General features: G+C 40.5%; 1 protein-coding gene across 1 annotated transcript in view; it reads left to right on the top strand.

Annotated features, from left to right (window-relative positions):
- LOC131976749 (neuroendocrine convertase 2-like) overlaps window positions 1-22,379 on the top strand; it is a 199,894-nt gene that overhangs the window by 152,877 nt on the left and 24,638 nt on the right. Inside the window, exons 14-16 of the mRNA XM_059339903.1 lie at window positions 17,864-17,974; window positions 18,277-18,370; window positions 21,246-21,431. Of these exons, the coding sequence (XP_059195886.1) occupies window positions 17,864-17,974; window positions 18,277-18,370; window positions 21,246-21,431 (391 nt within the window). The remainder of the gene's footprint in view (window positions 1-17,863; window positions 17,975-18,276; window positions 18,371-21,245; window positions 21,432-22,379) is intronic.

A 22,379-nucleotide genomic window follows, 5' to 3' on the forward strand; every position in this document is an offset into this window, starting at 1 on the left:
CCTCAGCGCAACTGACAAGCCATGATAGATTTCTCTGAGATGAATGATCACGTGATAACTACTGAAAATCACTGAATATTGGACATAACAGCAGGCTGTTTACACAGAGCAGAGAGGACAGGACAAGAGAGGTTGCAAGTAGAGGTAAAAATGCAAATAGTTCAATATGAATAGCATGTGAGACCCAATGTGTCCTATATTCATGACACTTGTGGCCAATTGGAGAAGTGATATATATATGAATTCCATTGCAAAATTGAACAGAGAAATTTAACTTGCGTTTTTTTTTTTTAATGATTTATGTCATTATAACTGTGTTATACTGCACAAAATACATTATTGAGTTGTTTCCACTTCTAGCCAAGATTGTGTTGATTCCATAGAAGTGCACTTATATACTGGAGTGAAATACAAGGCCACAGTGAGTAAAATGTAAAATAAAGCAAGAAAATGCCCTCAAACAGCTTTGGGTTCAAAGGGCTAAAAGTAAAGACTGTATCTGTGTATAACTTTGAAGACTTATTCGAGTAAAAGCTTATGGCCTGAATTTTTTTTTCTTAGCAGCAACACTCCAGCCAGTTACTTTATCATAGCTGCTAAAACGATTCTACATTTATTTAACTGTTTTGTTTTGTAAACCCTGAGATTTACAGTGTCAGGGTGCAGCTAGCCTGGCTGTAGACTCACTGTGTTACTTTATAACAGAAGAAGAAAGCCAACATAGACAACATGTGCTGAGCAGTGTGGTAGATTAAAGGACATACCGGTTCAGTATGTTTGGTTTTACCACATCACCAATCAGCCTTCAGACTTCTCACCAGTGAAAACCCAGTATAACAGAAGCGGGGTCGAATTGTTACTGCACTATAACTACTGTAGCACCAGAGCACAGTTCCTCCAGACTCTACAGAAAACAGGCGATGTGACGGAGTGATAAGAGAGATGAAGGAGAAGAAGAAGTGACCCATTCACAGGACAGCAGGGAGCCTGATGGTGCTACCATGAGCTGACGGGACTGTCAACACACTTTATACAGCTGACTGTGTGTGTGTGCATGTGTGAGTGTGTGTATCTGAGCAGATATATGTGAATATCTGTGTGTGTGTGTGTGTGTGTGTGTGTGTGTGTGTGTGTGCTAACATGTCCTCTACGCGTGTGACATATTCGAGTGTGTCAGACCAGGTGTTTGTGTTTGTGTGTGTGTGTGTGTGTGTGTGTGTGAGAGAGAGAGAGATAGAGAGAGATTTTTCCTGTGAATTAGAGACCATGGGTCTGTTTTCATTGAGTTTAGTTGTTTTTATGTAAAAGATGTTTGTGCGCATATGTGTGTTTGAGTGAAAGTAAAAGCCTACCAATGAGTGTGTGTTTGCTTAGGTATCTGAGAGCATGTTACAGCGACTAAGGCAAAATTAAATCTAACCACATCCCAGTTGTATGCACGTGTGTGTGTGTGTGTGTGTGTGTGTGTGTGTGTGTGGTTTGCGGTGTGTGTGGAATGTGTTTCATTAGTCGTGCTGCTTCGTGTGCCCGTCTGCAGCTTCAGTACAGTATAGCAGCCAGTCTGGTGCAGGGTTGAGGCGGTAAGCTCCCGATCACTCAGCCCGGGCTCTGCCTCCCTCTCCATATGGCCACAGAAAGCCTCCACTGCCTCCCCAGGCCTCTGCCAATGTGAAAAGCAATTGTGTGGAATGTGTAGGAATTAAGTATCCCATCATTCAAGCGCAGACATGCAATTAAAAGAGCTGCAGTCGTCACTCGCAGTAGACATCGCGTGAGTCATGTCACTATAACTCAACACAGCGGACGCCTGCTATTTTTTGTTCTTAAGAGGGAGGAGTAAACACATAGACAGACACACTTAAAAGGCTCACACACTTCCTGTCTCCCATTTGCTGTGCACACCCAGGCATCCACAACCATAAACATACAAAACACTGGTATATCCATTTGTATGTTGTTATGATAATTCCTCCTTTCCATATTGACCCCGGAGTGACTGACTACACTGGATATATGGTGGACAAAATACACAGAACTCAATCTGGGGGGAAAAATGTCTTCTGTAATGGACCATTATAGAGAAGGAGTGCAATTAGGTCCCGCCCACACCGGAGGAGAAAACAACTCATTGCTCTCCATTGACTTTGTATGAGGTGCCTACTTGTCAATTCCATCTGCTAGCAAACAACAGAAAAATGCCTGAAAGCTGCTGTGTGGTGGCATTCACTGCTAACGGGGTAATAACAACCCAAGATTATACGTTTCTGCTTATCACAGATAATGATGAGTCACATTTTTTTAACCACAACTATGTTTAAAATGATAATTTCTGAACCACTACAACCTTTTTCGATTGTGAAACGGGACAATATAACAACTGCAACACAGTTTAACCCTTTATCAGAAAAAAGTTGCAAATTTACTAGATTAAAGTGGCAAATCTAGAAGAAAAAAAGTCGCAGATTTAAGAGATTTAAAGTGGTGAATCTACGAGAAAAGTTGCTTTTTTCCCCCACTTCTTTCTCATAAATCTGTGACTTTTTTCCACGCAGTTTTGCTACTTTAAATCTCTTAAATCTGCATCTTTTTTCTCGTAGATCTGCCACTTTAATCTAGTAAATTTGCAATTTATTTCTCGAAATATTTTTATTTTTTATTTTGGATATCCGCTGAAGTTACCAAATACGGTTCTTGGCCTGATAAAGGGTTAAACGTGATGATCGCTGTTTTAAACATGTTGAAAATACTTTATAAGCTCTTTATTTAAAAAGTATTTATAGGTTAAAGTTAGGCACCAAAATCACCTGGTTAAAGGACACAAAAACACTTCCAGGACAACACTTCTTTCATTGTCTAAAGCCTTGGGTAAGATGGTCCCATCCACCCTCCAACCCCCACCCACCTGATGGTGCACCTACTTGACTCCTATTTGTGAAACAAGCTGGTTAAATTAATTAATTAAGTTATATTTGTAAATAAACTAGATATTCATTGACTTCCTTCTACAGACTAAAACTTCATCAGAAAGGCTTCTCAGAAGGTGGATTGGCTTGAGGAAACTCCCTTCTCCCACAGCTTTCCAGCACCAGAATTGAATCTGACAATTTCTCAAAGTTTCAGTAACTGACAATCAAAAATTCGCAACCACTTAACACGGAGTCATTCCTATGTTTCCAGGATGCTGTGTATGTTCTCCAGATTAATATGCCACATAATAGAAACTTGACAAATGCTCCTAGAGCCCGATGTTCCTAAGGTCCTATGTTTCCAAGCATTATATGGCACATAATGGGAACCTAAAAAAGAGACATATCCTGGCTCTGCATTTGCTTAATATGACATGGGTTATGGTTAGTGGTTTTGTCTACAGTTAACTGGATAATATTTATAAAATATTTTAACTTGAAACTGATCAAATTTGACCTCAACACAGAATTTTCATCTGAGAAACATATAACACTGGAAACATACAGTCACTCCCCTTTATACAGTGATTGGACATTACATGGAGACAGTAAGCAGCATTCAAACATCTTTCTCAAGTTCCCTTTTCCATTTCTAACACAAATATTTTGTGTTTACAACTAAGTACAACAATATAAGTCCCTTAAAGGAGAGAAAATGTCTTGCCTTTATCCCCATATTTAAACAAAATTGCAGGTTTTTTTCATGCCGATTTCGAGTGTGGCTGTTACGAACCAGTTCTTTTCTGACATAAGTTTGTGTTTACTTCTTCAGTCCGGTGCTCATAAAGTAACCACAGTGCAAAAACATGGCTCTGAGTCATCTCCAAAGTGACTGAGACTGAGACAGAGCTGTGATTAGGCCTTATCACAGTATATAACAGGATACCTGAATCATCTTCAGCTTAAAATATCACCTATAAGAACAGCATTATATGCTAATCTAAGTCACTATGCCATACATTCTCACAGTGTTGCAGGATGACAAGTCACCAGAATTGAGAAAGAGATCATTTTGTTCTAAACTGCAACTTTGGAAGGTACCAACTTGATTTGTCTAACACAAACTGCTGAAGTCTCAGATACAACAAGACGGTAGATTGTGCCATCTTTTCCACTGCATTCACGCTAGGAATGGATCAATTCAAGGCCAGTATGAACAGGAGTAATAATTACAGCCACTAAGGATTAATCGTACATATGGGCAAATGAGAATTATTATAAGACAGACTATCATTTAACGGACGTGTATGCACATACCTTAGCATGCAGATGAATATGTGCAAATGTGCAAGCTGTAAATTCACACACAGAGAAGGCAATTATAAAAATGTTGGCATTCAAAGAGAATGAAGGTCGCACAGATCACATCAAATGATAGATGTAGAAGTTAAGTGGTTGAATTTCTGCTGCTGTACTTATTCTACATTTTCATTACATACACAGTTTACTCTTTTTAGGGGAGCTTTAGCGGGAGATGGCAGGCTTATTCAAATGTTGAACATTTGGAGTCGCTTATGACCGTAGCACATTATGATGGAAGTATATGAAGGCCATTCCCATGCTCAATTATGCAAGTTGTTGCTGCAGTTTTGGGGATACCATTTGTTTCACAGATTTGGTGATAAATATAAAAAAAATTTACCACGGGAAATGGGTCGAATATCCCTCAAAAATATCACAATAATATACAGAGACCTTGAGGAACAAAGAAAAATGCGTGCTTTGATTTGGTTTCAAAAGGCGAAGACTTCTGTTCCTGAGAAACCTCCTTATTGTATATAGGCATTCTCTCATCCTCTGAATGCTCTAGATCTCTAGTTTATAGCTGTAAGGTTTCATGAGGCTGTGATTATCCTTGAGGTCACGGCAGGTCATTTTATACAGTGAGGTCAAGTTTCAATAAATGCTCTCACTACAATGAAATGGCTATTATGGGGACTAACATCAACACACATGACAAAAAGTTGAATCCACAAGAGTCTCAGCTTTCCAGTCGTATCCAATTCATGCAATTCCAAGACTGTTTATGCACCCCAGTATGCAGAAATATTTAAATACAATAGACAAATACCACACATTTGTACTGTGTGAGGAAAAACTGATTTTTGTTCCAAACTGCATGGCATTAGTATGTACTGAGCATGTCAAGGGGAGGAAGGGGGTTTTGGGAGTGTTATTTAACCCCCTTCCCAACAAGATATCAATACTTGATTGGTACCAATGGATTCCTCAGGTCTTCTAGCTTTATATGATATCTTCAGTGTTAAAACTGAGCCCACTAGACGGAGAAAGAGTAAGTCAGCTGAGGATGCTGAAGAGGTTGAAACTGATTTCTGATTGGCGAGTGATGTATTTTTAATGCAGTACTGTGGTACACATTTTCAATATTTCTCGCATGGCAGAAAAACACATTGTAATGCTTCAGTTTAACTTTTATAGTTAAACCCAGTTGCTCCACTGAGATTTCGAGTCATTTTTGCCCACTGGCCAAAAGAGAAACATTACAAGAAGCAAAGGTGCTGTAAAAGAAAAACACATGATGATTGAATCCAAAATAAAAATATACCACATGAGCACTTATTGGTACTCAGAATGGCATTATACACACAATAAATTGAACCTAGAATCAATTCCCAAGGCTCCACAGTACCCAAGTAGTGGAAGTAGTGGAGTGCTCGTCTCTGTAGGGTTTCCTCTAGTTTGTTTCTATCTCCTCTGATAGCTCGTATCAGTCTGTTCACAGAGCTAAGCCTGAGTGGGCTACAGTGTAAATATCCCAGACCTATTATTACTCCAACAAAATGTTCCTAGCCGTTGTCAAGCCACTAAGTACAAAATGGTGAATTGCAGACACGAAGAGAGATAATTGCCACTCACACTGGAAATTTGGCAAGCGCCTTCCCCACGAGACCCGGATGAAATGGTGCTTCAACCCCCGAAACTGTCATTCTTAATGAAATGGTAATTACAAACCCAGCGGAACAGCTGAGGGGCCTGCCGGGGCCCACAGAGCCCAACTACCAGAATAAACCTGCTACAACAACCTGCAGAGAGGAGGGAGAGAGGGAGGGAGGCAGGAAGGAAGGAAGAGGAGGAGGGGGAGAGAAAGACGATATAAAGCAGGAGAGAGGTTCAGGTAGGCAGCAACACCAAGAATCTGAGATTTATTTCAATTGTGAAATGTAATACACACTCCAGGTTGGAGTGTGCTGTACACTGGGACCCTCATCAATAACGCCGGCTGTGTGGAAGGCGGGAGGGGAGGTTGGTTAAAAGCGCCCACACAGCCTGGGTAATTGATTGCTTTGTAAGTGAACGTGTCTTTAACCTTTGGGAGGTCAGGCCCAGTCGGACACCATCAGTCCTGCCTGGGGTTGAACCGCTTCCAGCCGTTTGTCTTCCGCTGCTCCCTCGTCTCAGGGCCGATTTGTCAAGCATGAGATGTTTTGGGTGTTTAGATTACAGGCGAGATGGGAAAACAAAGGCAAAATGCCACCCCAAACAAAAGGCTTGAGCCTGGATCTCCCACTGATCAGCAGGCTGGGCAGGAGGCCAGCTACCTGGGGTGCTAAAAACTGAAGAGGGGGGGAGGAAGAGGGGGGGGGGCTCTGCTGAAACAGAGCCACAATGAAGCCCCCAAAACAGAGCCACTGTGGAGCTTGAACCGGAGCCAGAATGGAGGCTGAACGGGAGCCAACGTGAGAATTGAACGACAGCCAGAACGGTGACATGAGATAGAGCCGGAATAGCGCCTTGAGACGCAGCCAAAATGGCAGCCAGAGACTCGGGGGGGATCGGAGGAAGCTTGGGGTGGCTAACTGTTTTCTTCACGGCAATACTCCTCATCACTGGAGATTTTAAAGTGTCCCTTTGCCACCCTCCCAGGTACTTAGGCCTTTCTGTCTGTCAGGCTGTTAGAGAGTGACTAAAGATGATTTATCTCTGAGATTATCAGGGCCAGTAGCTACGCCGTCGCTCATACGACGCCCTGGAGAGACAGGTCAGAAACAGACAACACCCTCTAGGACCAACACTTTGACACCTTTTTCTTTCTTATGAGGAAGGAGCCATTTATATCTGGTCTGCACTCCACACATTGACAGGAGAAAGTCAAACTCACATCTTATTAAGCACATGTGTGGATTACGGCTGCTTGTTTATTTTCAGACGTGATATTTCGTCCCTGCGAGGTAAAAGCAGCTTGTTGTTGCGTGTTTGTGTCAGTGCATTTTTTCTAACGTATGAACAAGTGGGTGTGTGCACATGCAAGAGTGTGTGTTTGTGTCGAAGCACAAGGTGCTGTGTTTGCCTGCCAGTTCCATCTGCTGTTCTATTACCATAGACGTGATGTACCTGCCACTTCCCTCCTCAGCTGAGGTGTGTGTGTGCGCGTTGTATTCTCCCATCCTGTTGTTAGATCTGACAACCACTAACACAAGCTTGTTGTGAAAAAAGGGAGAAGGAATACTCTCAAGTTCCAGATCCCTTCCTGAGTCTGACAGACAAACTGTCTGGGACTGTGGAAAAGTGACGCTCCTCTCTTACACTCTTCATCTCACTCCTCTGCCAGGATTTAAGCTGCCAAGAAGTGTATTTTGACACTATTCTCTAAAGAGGAGTGTGTTCTCGATACAATATGATATTCTGCTGCTTGCACAGAATGTTCCCAAATTAGTTTGGTTCAAGCTCATTTCAATTTGTATGCTCCAATGGAGTTTTAGGAGACCCGTACCTGTCATCAACACTCCCAAGTGTGAAATACCATCAAATCCAGTTGCTACCAGTAGGGCTGCACATCTTACAAAGGTTTTTGGTTATTGTCAGGTATGCATAGTTAATCAAATTTTTTAAATCAAAATTGCAATATGGACTAGTGGTTACAAACACCAAAACAACAGCTTTAAAAAAGTACTTATATATAACCAATATACAGTCATAGAAAAAATATGAGACCATTGTTTTCTTCAATTTTCTTCAATCATTTTAATGCCTGGTACAACTAAAGGTACATTTGTTTGGACAAATATATTGCAATTAACAATTAACAATAAAATAACCAAACCGGACACTTCCAAGTGAACCTTAGTGCATCAAATGAACCAACCACAGTTTGGTGGTTGACATGTTTTCATGGCAGATATGTAATTTTAGCTTGATTTCATAAGCTAAACCTAAAACTCTTCAGGAAGCGACCTGAAGCTAAATTGATCTGTATAAGGCCATGTATATCAACTATTCCTGTACATTAAAATGTATGCACTGACAAAGTACACTCATTGAGTTCCTTATAAAGTTTGTGACAGTAACAAGAATCGTTATTGTACAAGAAGCCATCTTTTTGTTCTGTCACTACCTATGAGTCATTATTTATTATTCAACAGTCAAAAAAGTCTTGAGTGCTCTGAATAACAGAAACTGCATGCAGTGCTTTTCCTGTGGCTGGCCATTTAGACTCGCTCATCATTGTAAACAATTGAGAGAATACAATGGCAGCAGTGCTGTGGACACTCAGCCAAAAAAAATACTGTAAATGCCTATAATCATTTGTTTATTATTGAGCTTTTTGTGACATTAAACAACATAATCAAACACATCAGAAACAGTAAAGTGCTGCATAAAATTCACCAAAACATCAGTCTGTATAACTCAGTGTAAACATGAACAGTACTACAACTAAAATGCAACAATGTATCAGTTTGTTCGCCACGGGTTGGACCAAATGAACCAAACTAGAGGTGTGAAAGCACCATGAGATTCCAAAGGTACAAAACTGAGAACTCACAGACGTCGTTTGTATTCCTTTTTGCTTTTCCACTGCATCTGAAGAACTGTAAAGGTTAGACAAATCAGTCCAGCAATCTTATAAAAACAACAGCAGCATCTGAGAAGTGTCTTTACACAGAGAAAATAACACAGTCATGTTCTTCTTTCCATGTATTGTTACACAACTCAAGATGCAGGCAGTGGTGGAATGTCGCTGAGTACATTTGCTCAAGTATGTACTTAATTTTAGGGACTTGTAGTACTTGAGTATTTCCATTTAATATATTTTTATACTTCTACTCCACTACATTTTGAGGCAAATATTGCACTTTTTACTCCACTACATTTAGCTGATAGCTTTAATTACTTTTCAGGTTGAGATTTAATAAAAAACATGATAAATGTAGACATTATTTTTAATTTAAACATCACAACAGCATGTTAAGTAGTTAAAATGAGCCCTACCTTGAGACAATTACAATTATGCTTATATAAATGTATCAATAATAATAACACAATGATATATTTAGAATATATAAAACATTTTGAGTGGGTCCATTCTGCTTAATGAGTACTTTTACTTTTGATGTTTTAGGCACGTTTTGATGGTGATACTTTTGTATTTTTACTGAAGTAAGTTTTACATTTTGACTTTTACTTATAGTGGAGTAATTAAACAGTGTGTTAATAGTACTTTTACTGAAGTAAGAGATCTGAAGACTTTTTCCCACCACTGGATACAGGAGACATGCAGACATGAAAAGGGATACTGAGCACTGCATATCCTGCCCTGAAGATTCCTGGGTCATCAAAAAGTCCTAATCCCAGAGCACGGACTATTTAGTACCAGAAACTATAGCAAAGGAAGGTGATTTAGATCCTGATTCTTCCTGTCAAAAAAAGGTTCCTACATTCCCAAAAGGCTTGGCTGATAAAAAAGTTCCTGCATTCAAAATGGGCTCCACTTCAATACCCAGCGCTAATCATAAAAAATCTGAAGCAACCGAAAACCTGATAGTCAGTGCCCTTGTAATATGCATGAGATCTCAGAAGAATCAAGTAATAAAGAGCTGAATTTCTTAGTGAGGAGGATTTTATCAGAATCGTATTTCTTCTTCTTGCGATTTTCCCACGTTGATCACTGTAAAGATAAGGTTATCTTGTTTGGAATATATGTTGAACAGTTCCCATTTAGTCTGTTCTGTGAATTGACTGGAAATCAATATGTTCTGTCAGCTTTATGAATCGAGATAAATATGTTAGTGTGTAGTGTGTATGCATTTTGCAGTTTTATGTTTACATGTGTGTCACAGACATAAGGATTATGTACGTGTGTGTTTGTGTGTGAAATGTGAGTGTGTGCATCGCGGCAAGCAATTTCTGTTTCATACAAGGCCGTAGATCGTCCCAGGGCAGCCGGTCCTCTTCCCCTCTCTCCTCCTCCTCTCTCTCCTTTTCTCTCCCTCCGTCTCCCTGGTGGGGTTGTAAAACCGGCCTCTGCTCCAGCCAGATAGATTAATTAATTATCCAGACCTCCTCTTTTTTCATTGCTGAGCCAATTACTGTGTGACTGAGCCCGTGGTCTATATACATGTGTTTTAGAAAGTGTGTGTATATGTGTATGTGTGTGTGCAGGGAGATTACAGATACAGCTCATCCACAGACTATCATTTAATATTAGAGGAGCTATGCAGTGATATTGTTTCCTGTGAAAGGGGAGCAGATCTATGTGTGGGTAATTGTTGGCTAATTGAGAGGAAGTGGCTGCTCTTTATGGGTGTTATTTAGACACAATAGGTTTATTAAGACAAACAAATGGCACGACATCTCAGTTTTTAGCTCTTCTCCTTCCTCATTAACTCTCTCTCTCTCTCTTGCAACTTTTGTTTTGAATAGAAAATGGCTCAACTAGAAGTGTTTGTTTCCTTTGCAAGCCTGAAGTATTGTTGTACTCCAGTAGCACGCACAGATGCAAAATGTTGATGTTAATTGTGTGTGTGCGTGTGTGTGTGGATATGCTTTTGATTGATGGGTCAGCAGATAAACTGGGCTGAATGAGCCGAGTGTGTGTTTGTGTGTGTTTGTGTGTGACATACACCGACTCGCCCCGAGGGACAGGGGAAACGAAGCGCTGCACCTCCTGCAGGGGGTGCCGTGTCTCCCGGCAGGGGGGTGCAGCAGGCAAACAGAGGGGAGCCTGTACACCCCTCCACCCAAACCCCTACACACACACACACACACACCACCCCACTCCACCCTACTGTGCTACAAGACGGGTGGGGGGTTGTAGAGACCCTGTGCTCTTCTAAACCTCCACTAATGCATAATTCATGTACAAGTAGCAATTTTGATATTTTACTAGGGGGCTAGAAAAACAGAAGAAATTTCAAAATAAAGTTCCACAACAGTCTGTGCACTCGTTCTCCTGATCTCTTTCTTTATTCATAGAGTTCAATTATGTCACTGCCATGATTAGCTGACAGCAAGTAGTTGGCTGAACTATCTGGAGTTTGCAAAGCAGAAGTCTCAACCATACACATTACCGTATCAACATTTTCAGCAAAAACAATATTATATTTCCATGTCCATATGGAGCTATCGAAAATAACTGCAAAGTAGAGCAATAGCTGACGAGTCTAAAGTAATATTATTATTAAATTATTTAATTAGCACTAATCCCCTCTTAAGAAACATACTGAACATGATACATGATGACATGTTTCAGATGTCAGTGACAGAAAATGTTGCCTGTGTGAGACCCCAGCTGTAAAATACAGTGGATTCATAATCATATTTTCTTACAACACTACCCCTCCCCAATATCACATGTCTATTTAGATTCCAGCTCTTGGGGTTTTGTAATCCTAAACATACATAAGTAACGTCACTTTTTATGCATGTTCACTTTCCATTTTATGGAGACTCACTAAGGTCATTGCAAACAATAACCGTACAAGCCCCTGAAGTAGGTCTGAGCTATAATTCAATATGACAATTTAGTAGCTTTCAATGATGGGATTACATTTTGAGATATCATGACTTACATTTGTGTAATATGTCAGAAAATCGAATGTGAATTAATCAGGAATACCATAACCTGATGACTCTGTATTTGTGTGTATGCATGTACACATAGTCAGTGTATAGCTGGAAATATTTATTTATATTTTCTACATAATTTCACTTGAAATTGTTGTTTACTTGGAATTAAAGTTCTTAATCAAATGAGAAAACAGTCATTTATCAAGAATTTAATGCACACAAATATACAAAAATAGTCTTTATCATGTATTTATCATTTCAAATACACTATTTATTTATTAAATTGTCAGAAAATATGCTACTGAGATATGAAATGACCAATATCAGGATAGAAGACTTGGCCACATCTTCCAGCCATCCTGTAAATTAACCTGTGACTACAGTTCTAATCATGTATTCTTTAATATTGCATGTGTGATACAGAACTTTTGAACTGTGTGTCTTCTGTGATGAGCTCCTGTCGCAGATGCCATACCTTTTAATAAGCACAGAAAAACGGACTTTGTTTTTGATGGTTACATTTCTGCTTCCTATCACATGTAGTGAGATGGCATCAAAAACTTGTCCTTTTGAAGAGGCAAACAAAGGCTGCTGGTTCAGTGTTTGCTTTGTCCAGAGTGAAAGAAAAACACTCGGGACCCGGGAGGGAATCTTATGCCAAGCTTGTAGCGCAGCGCTTACTCCGTCCCCCCTCTCTCTCATTCTCTCTCTCTCTCTCTCTCTCTTTCCCCACAAGGGCAGAGACATCTAAAAGGACTGTACCTTGGTGTGCGTCCAACAAAAGCTCTCTGCTGAATTTCATCCTCTTTTGAATTTGTGTTTGAATAACACTCAAGCTACAAATCAAAATATGTTGGACACTGAGAGTGAGGTCATGGCGTATAGATCATTGTGGCTTCCAGAGAAGTCTCCTTGTGTAAGAGAAGGAGACGGGTGGCTGCTACTTTGACTGATGGCTGTAGAGACTGAGAGGGCCGTTTGGTGCCCATTCTCCTGAGACTTAGTCCATGCCTGTGCCAAACCCCTCATTTTCCTCCCCGCAATATATTTCATTAAACTTTTAACTCTTTGCAAGGTAATTCACTTGACATTTGAGGCTGAGCTGTTGAAGGCCGCTGAGTGTTTCTCTCTCTATAATTTCAAGTCAGACAGAAATTTGCCTAATACAACCAAAAAATGTATTCTAAAATCTTTCTTTTTTCCTCTTTAAAAACACACAATCAGAACATTTAAACGGATGAAATTGTATGACATCCAAACCAAAGCTGAGCAGCGCGGCGGAGCATTTCATGGTTACAGCCGTGCAGGTCCCAGTGGCACAGATATAATTAAGACCTCTTCTTAATTACTTAATAAGCCTAATTAGTAACATTTGTGAGCTGCACATTTGGCTGTAAGAGTGATTGAAATCAGAGGAATATTAAGTCCATTTGTTATTTCATTTAAATCCTAATATTAATAAAATTAGTGCATCATGATATAATAGGAACTTACCATGCTGGGTTTGACCATAGGGCTAATGCGGTTTTCAATAATCCTGATAAACATTCAATTAGTTGGGACAAAAAGGGAACAGAAATCCTAGAAAACAGAAGTAAATATAGTTTTTGTTGGCTGCTACAGTCATGTGTCACCTTCATCAAGTGTTTATTGTATCCACTCTTGGTTCATTTTTCATTAGCCCGTGGCCAGATGTGACGGAGGGCTGCGTGAAACTGACTGGGGGTCTGCTGTGTTGTCGTCAGGAGAACTAAAGCGAGCCCACCAATCATGCGCTGGAGCTGCTACTGCATTCCTGGCCACTTAATTAGAAGTTGTTGGTACCACAGAAGGTGTCACCAACCTTTTCAGGCGCTGAACAGATGGTGTCCCCTCTTTTTTGAGGTCCTGCCAATGCCCACTCTGTGGCTCCTGGGAAAATGACCTAACTCACAGGCAGCTGCTTAGTGCGGCTTGAGTGATTCTTTACAGCCACTTCTATTGGGGGGGACTTAGCAGGACGTACCACTGCAAACAAGGGGTGAGAGCACGGCAGCTAGGTCCCTGGATAGCTGCAAAATCTGTTTTGGTTGCAGCACACCAGTTGTTAAAGCTGTGTTTTTAATGCCATGTGGAAAGACGAAGCGAGGACCTCGACCCTGGAGATCTTGATGTCTCAGTGCTAGTTGGGTCTGCATGCACCTTCCTCTGCTGCTGGCAGATGGTGTGAATATCAACAGAGAAAGGACCTGGGAAGGCCTGCAGAACAAAAAGTGAAAAGGGTTCCTCGACAGTTACAAAGAGGCCCCATGGAGAGGTGGGGGGGGGGGGGGGGAGTGGCCTCCGTCCTAATGGATAAAAAGAAGGAGGGAGTAAGAGTTTGTGAGGGCATTTGCCGTCGAGGAGTGAAAGTGGATGGAGAAAATGCGAGGGCCGTAGATTCGATATGTGTGGAGGCGGGGGGTCGGGGGTTTAACACGCTTCGTGCTGCGTGGACAGAAGATCAGCTGTCACTCTGTAGTCGGCTTGGCTCAACCTCCCTCCGACCACGCAGGAGGTGGAGAGAGAACAAGTTGAAATTTTGATGACTGTGTTTTCTGACTAATTGCTAGATATGAATTACATTATGTGGGTTTCATCTTAAAGACGGTTTAATCTTAAACATTCAAGCAGTGTTTACAAGAATCTTACTCACATTCATTAAAGACAATTTTACAAATCCTGTGATTAAGCTGCTCAGCAATGTCCCACACCACAGCAGCTATAAATCCTGCACAGAAATCACTACGCTCTTGCTCAAAGTGTCTTTCTGTTTCATGCTGCTGATGATGAGATGGCTGAAAAGGCCGGGGAGTCTTCTTGAAAAGCGGCTCAGCTCAGCAGTGGCGTTTCACTGACATGGCAGGGGACATAAAATCTGTCATTTTCATCATGTTCTATCGTGGGTAAACCTGTTTCCTGTAGCTTTCTCTATCAGATATATGTCTGTGTGGGTTTATGGCGGTGGAGCAGGGGCAAGCCCGATCGATCTGCAGGAGCTGTAGGATTTAATAGGTGCGCAGCTCTCGCTAAGGGGTACGGGATGGGGAGGGTCTATTTAATCACTAAAAGGGAGCAGGGTGGCGAGCCCTGGTCACCAACAGTTTCTGTTTTATGACGAGTCAGGGTATCAGTTTGCCCCACACCGTGATATATCTTAAATGATCCATTGTTAGTCCTATTGGTTTTATTGTAGTAGCCAAATCAAGAAATTAAACTTAAGTATAAGCTTAGTGATATGATTTGGGTCCAAATGTATTTTGTAAGTGTCTGTTTCATGAAAAGACATTGAATCTTGAAGTACACTGTAAAAATTTGTTTAAAAAATAGTAAAACTCTCAGCAAAATGTGCAAAAATACTTATAACAGCAAACAACCATAAGTTATTTCATAGGTAAATAGATTTTTTTTAAATGGATAATATACAGTAGATACCTGTATATCTTTAATATAACGGTCAAGTTATAAGTTTTTCTGCCAGACTTTTTCCCATTTTTTTTCAATTTCTTTTTACATTTTTTATATTTTTTTATTGATTGAAATTTTTACAGTAACTTGCCTTCATTTTATATTCAGCAATATGATGTGTATGTTTTGTATTTTTACAAAGAATTCACTGTAATTTAACTTTTGAGACCAATAAGCAACCAAGTAATACTGTAAAAAAAAAAAAAAAAACCCCAATTTACTCTTTTTTATGTCATTTGCACTTAATGTAGAGAAAAAACAAGAATAATACAGTAGGTTTATGGAAAATTACTTCTTTTTTTTTTATAATCTAAATATAAACACATCTAAATACCATTTACAGAAAAGGTGAAGAATTATTTCTTGATAATGCTTAGCACTTAAAGATACAGATATTAATTGGACAAGCAATTAGATATATTAGATATTAATATGACAAGGCCATTAGAATATGTCTTTATTAATGCATTCATTTGTTAGCTAATGACCTAATTAGCATAACCATGTATATAATGTAATGGTAATTATGGTCACCATTACATTTACGCTATAGTGCCTTTTTTCTCTGTGTAATGCTGGTGTATCTGCTTGATTGGAAAAATGTATATATAGATGTAGTTTTTGAATTGTCAACCAATTGTTACGAACTGGTATTATCTGTGTGAAATGTCTTATTCCTCTGTGTCATACAGCTCCATTGTTGTCTATTAAAAACACATCAATGATCTACACTGTTGCACTGGGTGACATGTTCATTCATTACCATGAACACACACACAGAGTCCAATACCACAAACACCGTCCTAGCACATTAAATGCTCCCCATCTTGCAAAATGTGGATTAATCCCCCACAGAAAATAGTTCCCAACAAATACACTCTTCACCCCTGCCTAATAATGTTTGCTAAAAAACTACAATCCCCAGTTGAAATTAGGCCCTGAAAGCACAAAACTAAGTGTCTGTCTGTCCATCAATCTCCGTTTTTCAGCATACAGACACTTACACCGCCAGTTAATAATTTTGTTTTTGCTTTGTTTATATGTAAACATGAAGCTTAAACAAAGGGGGATCAATAAGCAAAAACAATCAGATTTGACTATGAAAATTGTTAGTTGGCATGTCATTACAAGCAAAGTTTGAGCAACAACACTTAAATGAGTTTTAAATATGTATTAGGGAGCATTCAGGATCACAGTTCCTAGTAATCTATTATTTTTTTGTGACTTCTAAAAAACATTGATTGCTAAATAAAAACATGTTTTATGTTTAATCATGTAGTATGGGCATCTGGAACTTGAAGAGCCAAATAATAGCATGTTTATCTCCTTTATTCTCTATCAGGATCCGTGTCAGTCGATTCTTCCCTCCTCTAGTCTTCTGCATTCAGCTCTTGTCAGCTGTGTTTTGCTCCAACTCTTCACAGTTTTCACAAACCCTCCGAATGACCTTGAACTTCAGCAGCGCACCTCAACCCCACACACCCGTCTGCCTAATGCTATTATGCTGGGCCCTACATGCTAAAAGTCATTGGTGGTGATAGTGGCTGATTAGATTGTGTCCATTGATCGCGCGGCGTGCTGTTAGGACGAGGACGGTGTGGGCTGCAGCTCCTGCCTCTCCTCCTCAGACACACTGACAGTCTGAGACAGAGGAGATGGAGCCCCATGCAGGGCAGCAGATTGAGTTATTGATCAGCTCTCTCCTTCCTCCTGTCTCTGTCTCTCTCTCTGCTGCTCCGAGAGACCCCGTCATCAGGATAATGAATTTCACTTATTGCAGATTAACGGCATAAGGTCTGTATGGTAATAATGGCAGAAATTAGCTCTTTGTCACCCCCTCTGGATTTCCAAGAGGAGGGGCTGGGGAGAATGGAGGTTGTTACTCAGTCTGAGGAGTGTGATTTTAACAAGAGGGAGCGGAAAGAGAGAAAGTGTATGAAAATAAAAGATTTGAGGGAGAATTAAGAAGAGACTTATGAGGAGTGTGATTTCAGCACCGCTGAAGTGGCTGAAGAGGAGAGTTCTGATGCAAGAAATTCTGGTTTGATGGAGGAGAGTGAAGGAGAATTTAGAGAGGAAAAGCACGCTGAATAGCAGGCTGCTCTGAGAAAAAAAGAGGGCAAAGATGAAAGATGAGAGCGGATGATTCAAAAGAGACGTAAAGAGATGGTAAAGTGGAGGAGAGAGAGTAAGATAGGCAGTGGTCACACAGTCACCAGGCAGCGATGCCGCTTAAGGGTCGGCCATTGTGTCTCCAGCACCCAGATTGTGCTGGTAAAGAATGAATAATGAGGCTTGATTACAGTCCGTGAGATGGCACATTGTTCAGAATCAATCCTCCAGGCAATTACAGGCGGTGCAAACAGCAGCCCTCAGCCTCAGCCCGGACAGAGCGGGAAGCGATTGTGTCAGAGGACAACATCATCTTCGTCAATGACTTGTTGCCTCCTCATGTCGGAGCCATTAGCACTTACTCTTCTCCTGCAGCACATTCAGACGCCCACGTAAAAGCCTCCAGTTCACATGTGTGTGAGGATATAAGGATGCTTTTCCTTATCTTAAACATAAACACGTACAGTATATAATGGAGTCGCTTCGTGTTGCAGGTACGGTTTTGGATTGTTGGATGCAGGGCTGATGGTGCAGCAGGCCGCACAATTCATCACTGTTGCTCCGCAGAGGAAGTGCATGCAGGAAGTCACACTCCAACCAACCAGGTAAAAAGCCTTATCGATAACATACTATACAGTTATGTAACCCTTAAGCTGCTGATGTTCTATTTTTATTGCTATCACCTATTCTTATGGCTTATATATATAATCATTTCTGAGGTTTTTCTAGAGGATGGTTTCCCCACAGGAATCAATAATCTTTCCTCTTATCTTCACCTATACTGCCACTGCTTTGTGTGTGTGTCTGTATATTTATAAGAGAGGATAAATGTGTATGAGTGTCTATTAAGTATGCGACAAGAGGTCTGGTGTCTGACTGACTTATGTAATGTTGTTTTATTGGATAGGATCCTTTCTCCAGGAGGAGACGTCAGAGTGAACATCCAGTCAGATGCTTGCCAGGGGACGACCAATGATATTAACACTCTGGAGCACGTTCAGGTCAGCCCACAGTTTCAAAACACTCTTAGAACATGCAGTACATTGTTTGGAAATCAGTATTTTTTTAGGAGCGGGAAAAAGGAGGATTTTACCAAGAGCCGAATTATCCACAGCGGTCTCCTCCTCTCCAAAACAAATGGACCTGTTGGTTTATAACAGTAAAAACACAGACTTAAGCAGTTTTACGTTAAAATTCAGTGTTTCTCCAAGGCTGTTCAGCACGTTAATGGATGGGCTGGAGCTGAGCCTCCACTACTGTTTGCTCAGCTTGTTTCTACTCTAGGATGAGGGAACTAGATCGGGTAATTGTAGATGCAAGATCGTCCATTCCGGCTGTTTCAAGACTTGTGGGGGAAAAAATAGCAGTAATGTGCAATCCACTGCAATATAGCATTCAGTGTCCTTTGACTCAAAGTGAACTCTGACAGCTTGAAATCAACACCATTTATTTTGCTAACACTTTTCCTGCCAAAATGCTGTTACGTGATGTCCAAAAGGCTTATTTCTGCAAGTAAGATGAGAAGGTCACTACAACTATTTTATTTTTTCCGTTAGATATGAAGCTAAAGCAGTTGGTTTGCTAAGCTGAGTATAAAGACTGGAAACAATGGACCTGTCCCTCTCCAAAGGTCCCAAAACCCACCTACCAACACCCCTGTTTAATGCATATAAAAACCGATGTGTATGAACAATAAGTTGTTGTTTCTGGCCAAGAAATGGTCCCACATTTAAACTACTGTTAAACCACAACTTGTCTTGGTTGTAATTTTATAGGGTCTCCAGTCTTTATGCTATGCTAAGCTAAGCTAAGCTAACTGGCTGAAGGTTCATATCTAAAGGACAGATATGAGAATAGCATACGTTACTCTGGGGAAGAAAGCAAATAAGGATATTTCCCAAAATTTTTAACTATTACTTTAAAACGTGGAAGGTGAAAGGGTCAGTTTTTCTCGTATATTTGTGCTGTGATTCAGCTCTAAATGGGCTCTTACAGCCTTTCCATGTTTCCTGCTGACCTTGACATTATACAAATCGAGACAAAGTTAAAAACTTAACTTCTGCCCGCAGCCGGGGAAGCTTGAACATTTCATAGAAATTGTTTTTGGGATTTCTGTGTCATGTCTTCTATCTGAGAATAGAAAAGATTAAAAAAAAAAAAAAGGATCATGCTGTGATGCGTAATGTGTTGGCTGTGTCATTTGCAGAAAATGGCAAAACTGTGTTTTCTTAAGCACAGGCACATACATGCAAATGTGTTTATGTTTGACTGTGTCAGCAGGCATACGTACTGTGCGTGTCTGTGTGCGTGCACATTCGAGTCTGTGCGAGTTATCTACGATTGTGAGTGTGTTGTGTGTACTTGTGAAATAGCGAGGAGAGAGAGAGCGGGAGTGTGTCAGCATGTAAATTGAAAAGGCTTCATCTTTGCGGCTCTGCTCCCTGGCAGAAAGCGTGGGTCAGGCCATCGCTGCGAGGTGTGATTGATGGACGTGTTGCCGTGGTAACACGCTGTAAACAGGAGCGGGCTGTCAGTCTTTTTGCAGCTTGGCGGCTCTCTCTGCGATGTGCCATTGTCACACCAGATGTGCTGCTTGTGATGAACAGGGACAGGGAGAGTGTTTACTGGGTGGGAATCATGGGGGTGGGGGTTCGGGGGTGCTTATTTAAATCATTTAGCTAATATTCCCCTCGGCCATTTTTGTCACTGTGTTTTCTCTTTCTGCTCCCTACTTTGTCTTTGTCCTCATCTTTCGGTGACTGTGGACAGATCACTGGTGTGTCCATCTGTCTGGCGTGCACATTATCTCAGAAAATACTGACTGGATTTGGATCTAAACTTGACAGATCTACTCTGATTGGCCTAATCAGCCATGTGTCATATTTATTACCTCAAATTTTTACCATATATATATGATGATCACAGGAATCCAGAACTTTTCAATGACTACTGATTGGTCTGAATAGACCTTGCTCTACAATTAGAGTAATTGTTCAACATTTAAGAAAATACTCATATTCAATGTCTTGCAGAGAGTAAGATGAAAAGACTGATGCCATATAGGGATGAAACATTGCATCTATAATTTATCGATTCAGTGATCATTGATCCAATAATATGGAAACAAAGTGAAAATATCAATACATATCATCTTTACCATACACCTTTATTTTGAAATTCTTATTCCCACTATTCCCACTTAATTTACACATAGATGTTGTTTTTCATTTAAATGTCTGGAAGAACTTGCGACTAACATTGTAAAGCCAAATTTTAGTCATTTCAGTTTATAACAAGTAAATGTAACTGATTGTGTAAAACAGGCATATTACATTGTCTCATATCGTTTGCATGTCCATGAATTGAATGAAATCAAAATTATGTTGTGGCAGACTTATATTGCAGTTAAACTTAACCTGTGATTCACACACCCCTGTCTGTACTCTACATATGAAGTTAGCTTAGCTTAGCTTAGCACAAAGACTGGAAACATCCAACCTGGATTTGTCTCCCCATTATTTCCAGTCTTTATGCTAAGCTAAGCTAGCTGGTTGCTGGCTCTAAAATCATATTTTGCATACAGACATGAGAGTGGTATCATTTTTTTTCTTATCTTACCCTTATAGACAAATATTTCAAATGTTAAACTATGCTTTTAAGGTAAAAATTACAATTTCCAATCAGTCAAGTGTGTTTCACTAATAAAGACCAATCTTTATTTAAACTATAAATACATTGGTAATGAAGGAAGATAACATGTTGCTGCCTCTGTCCACCTACTTCCTCTCTATTGTTTTCCCTGTTTCTCTTTCCCTCCATCAATCTCCTTGTTCACACCTCCCTGTTTTCTATTTATTGCCACCTGTCTCTCACCAGGTGAGAGTGAGCATCAGCAGCGTGTGCCGCGGTGACCTCTCAATAAGCCTGGAGTCTCCAGCCGGCACTGTGTCACTGCTGTTGGACAGACGGCCCAATGACGCCTCCACTGCTGGCCTGAAAAACTGGACCCTGATGACGGTGCACTGCTGGGGCGAGCAGCCTCGAGGCCTCTGGACCCTCCAGGTGAGACATTTTTTTTCACTGCTGCTGTAAATTTTGAAGCAGGGATAATACAATAAGACAACAAGAGCAGGCACTTTCATACAATACCTGGTAGGTGACTGTATTAACCATGAGTCCATCAAAGACTTCTGAAGCCAGACGGGTAAAAAGCATAAACACCCTGCCTTCACTCTGCTTTTCTTGTTACTTTTCTTACTCTCCAGCATTGCAGCATGTACACTTACGTCTTTAGAAGCCGCCATTGTTGTTTCGTCGGCTCTTCATGTTGTCCGTCAAACCAGACCTGTCGTTGCTAGTAGCTTCTCACCGGACGATGATTGGTCTAATCCATTCTGGTTTGAACACAAACAAATCACTTCAAGATGGATTTTCATGTGATTGTGTGATTCTCACATAGTTTTATGATATCTAAACTTAAGCTGCACTTTGTGTTCAGGGGTAATTAGCAAATGTTAGCATGCTGGTGTTTCCGGACCACAGTTCTAGGAACTCCATGTGAGAAACTGCTTACTGGGGAGCTCCCCTGAGGACTACATACCTTCAAGGATTTTTTTCTGTATTTATCAACAGGATGGCTCAAGTGACGTAAGCCTATTTTTCATAACTAATGTGGTTTTAAAAAAATAGTAGCTGCTGGTGCTGCATGGACTTTGACAAATCAACATATACATGTGTCTCTGGATCAGTCATCGTACACTTGAATCACACTCACAGTTCCTCTTTGGCTGGATTTGTCTAAAATAGGGTGTGGACACAATATAAAGGGGGGTTCTTAGAACTAAGTTCTCATATTAACATTAAGCTCACTTCGTACAGCCTGACACTACAATAAAGACATTCAATTCAGCTGTGTTGTTTTGCTTGTATGTTAAGATGCCCTCCAAGATTGTCACCTTAATCCACATATCTCAATCCTTTCATATGACTTTGAATCCAGTACATTTTTAC

The sequence above is a fragment of the Centropristis striata genome, chromosome 8 (assembly GCF_030273125.1).
Source record: "Centropristis striata isolate RG_2023a ecotype Rhode Island chromosome 8, C.striata_1.0, whole genome shotgun sequence".
In the NCBI taxonomy this organism is placed as follows: domain Eukaryota; kingdom Metazoa; phylum Chordata; class Actinopteri; order Perciformes; family Serranidae; genus Centropristis; species Centropristis striata.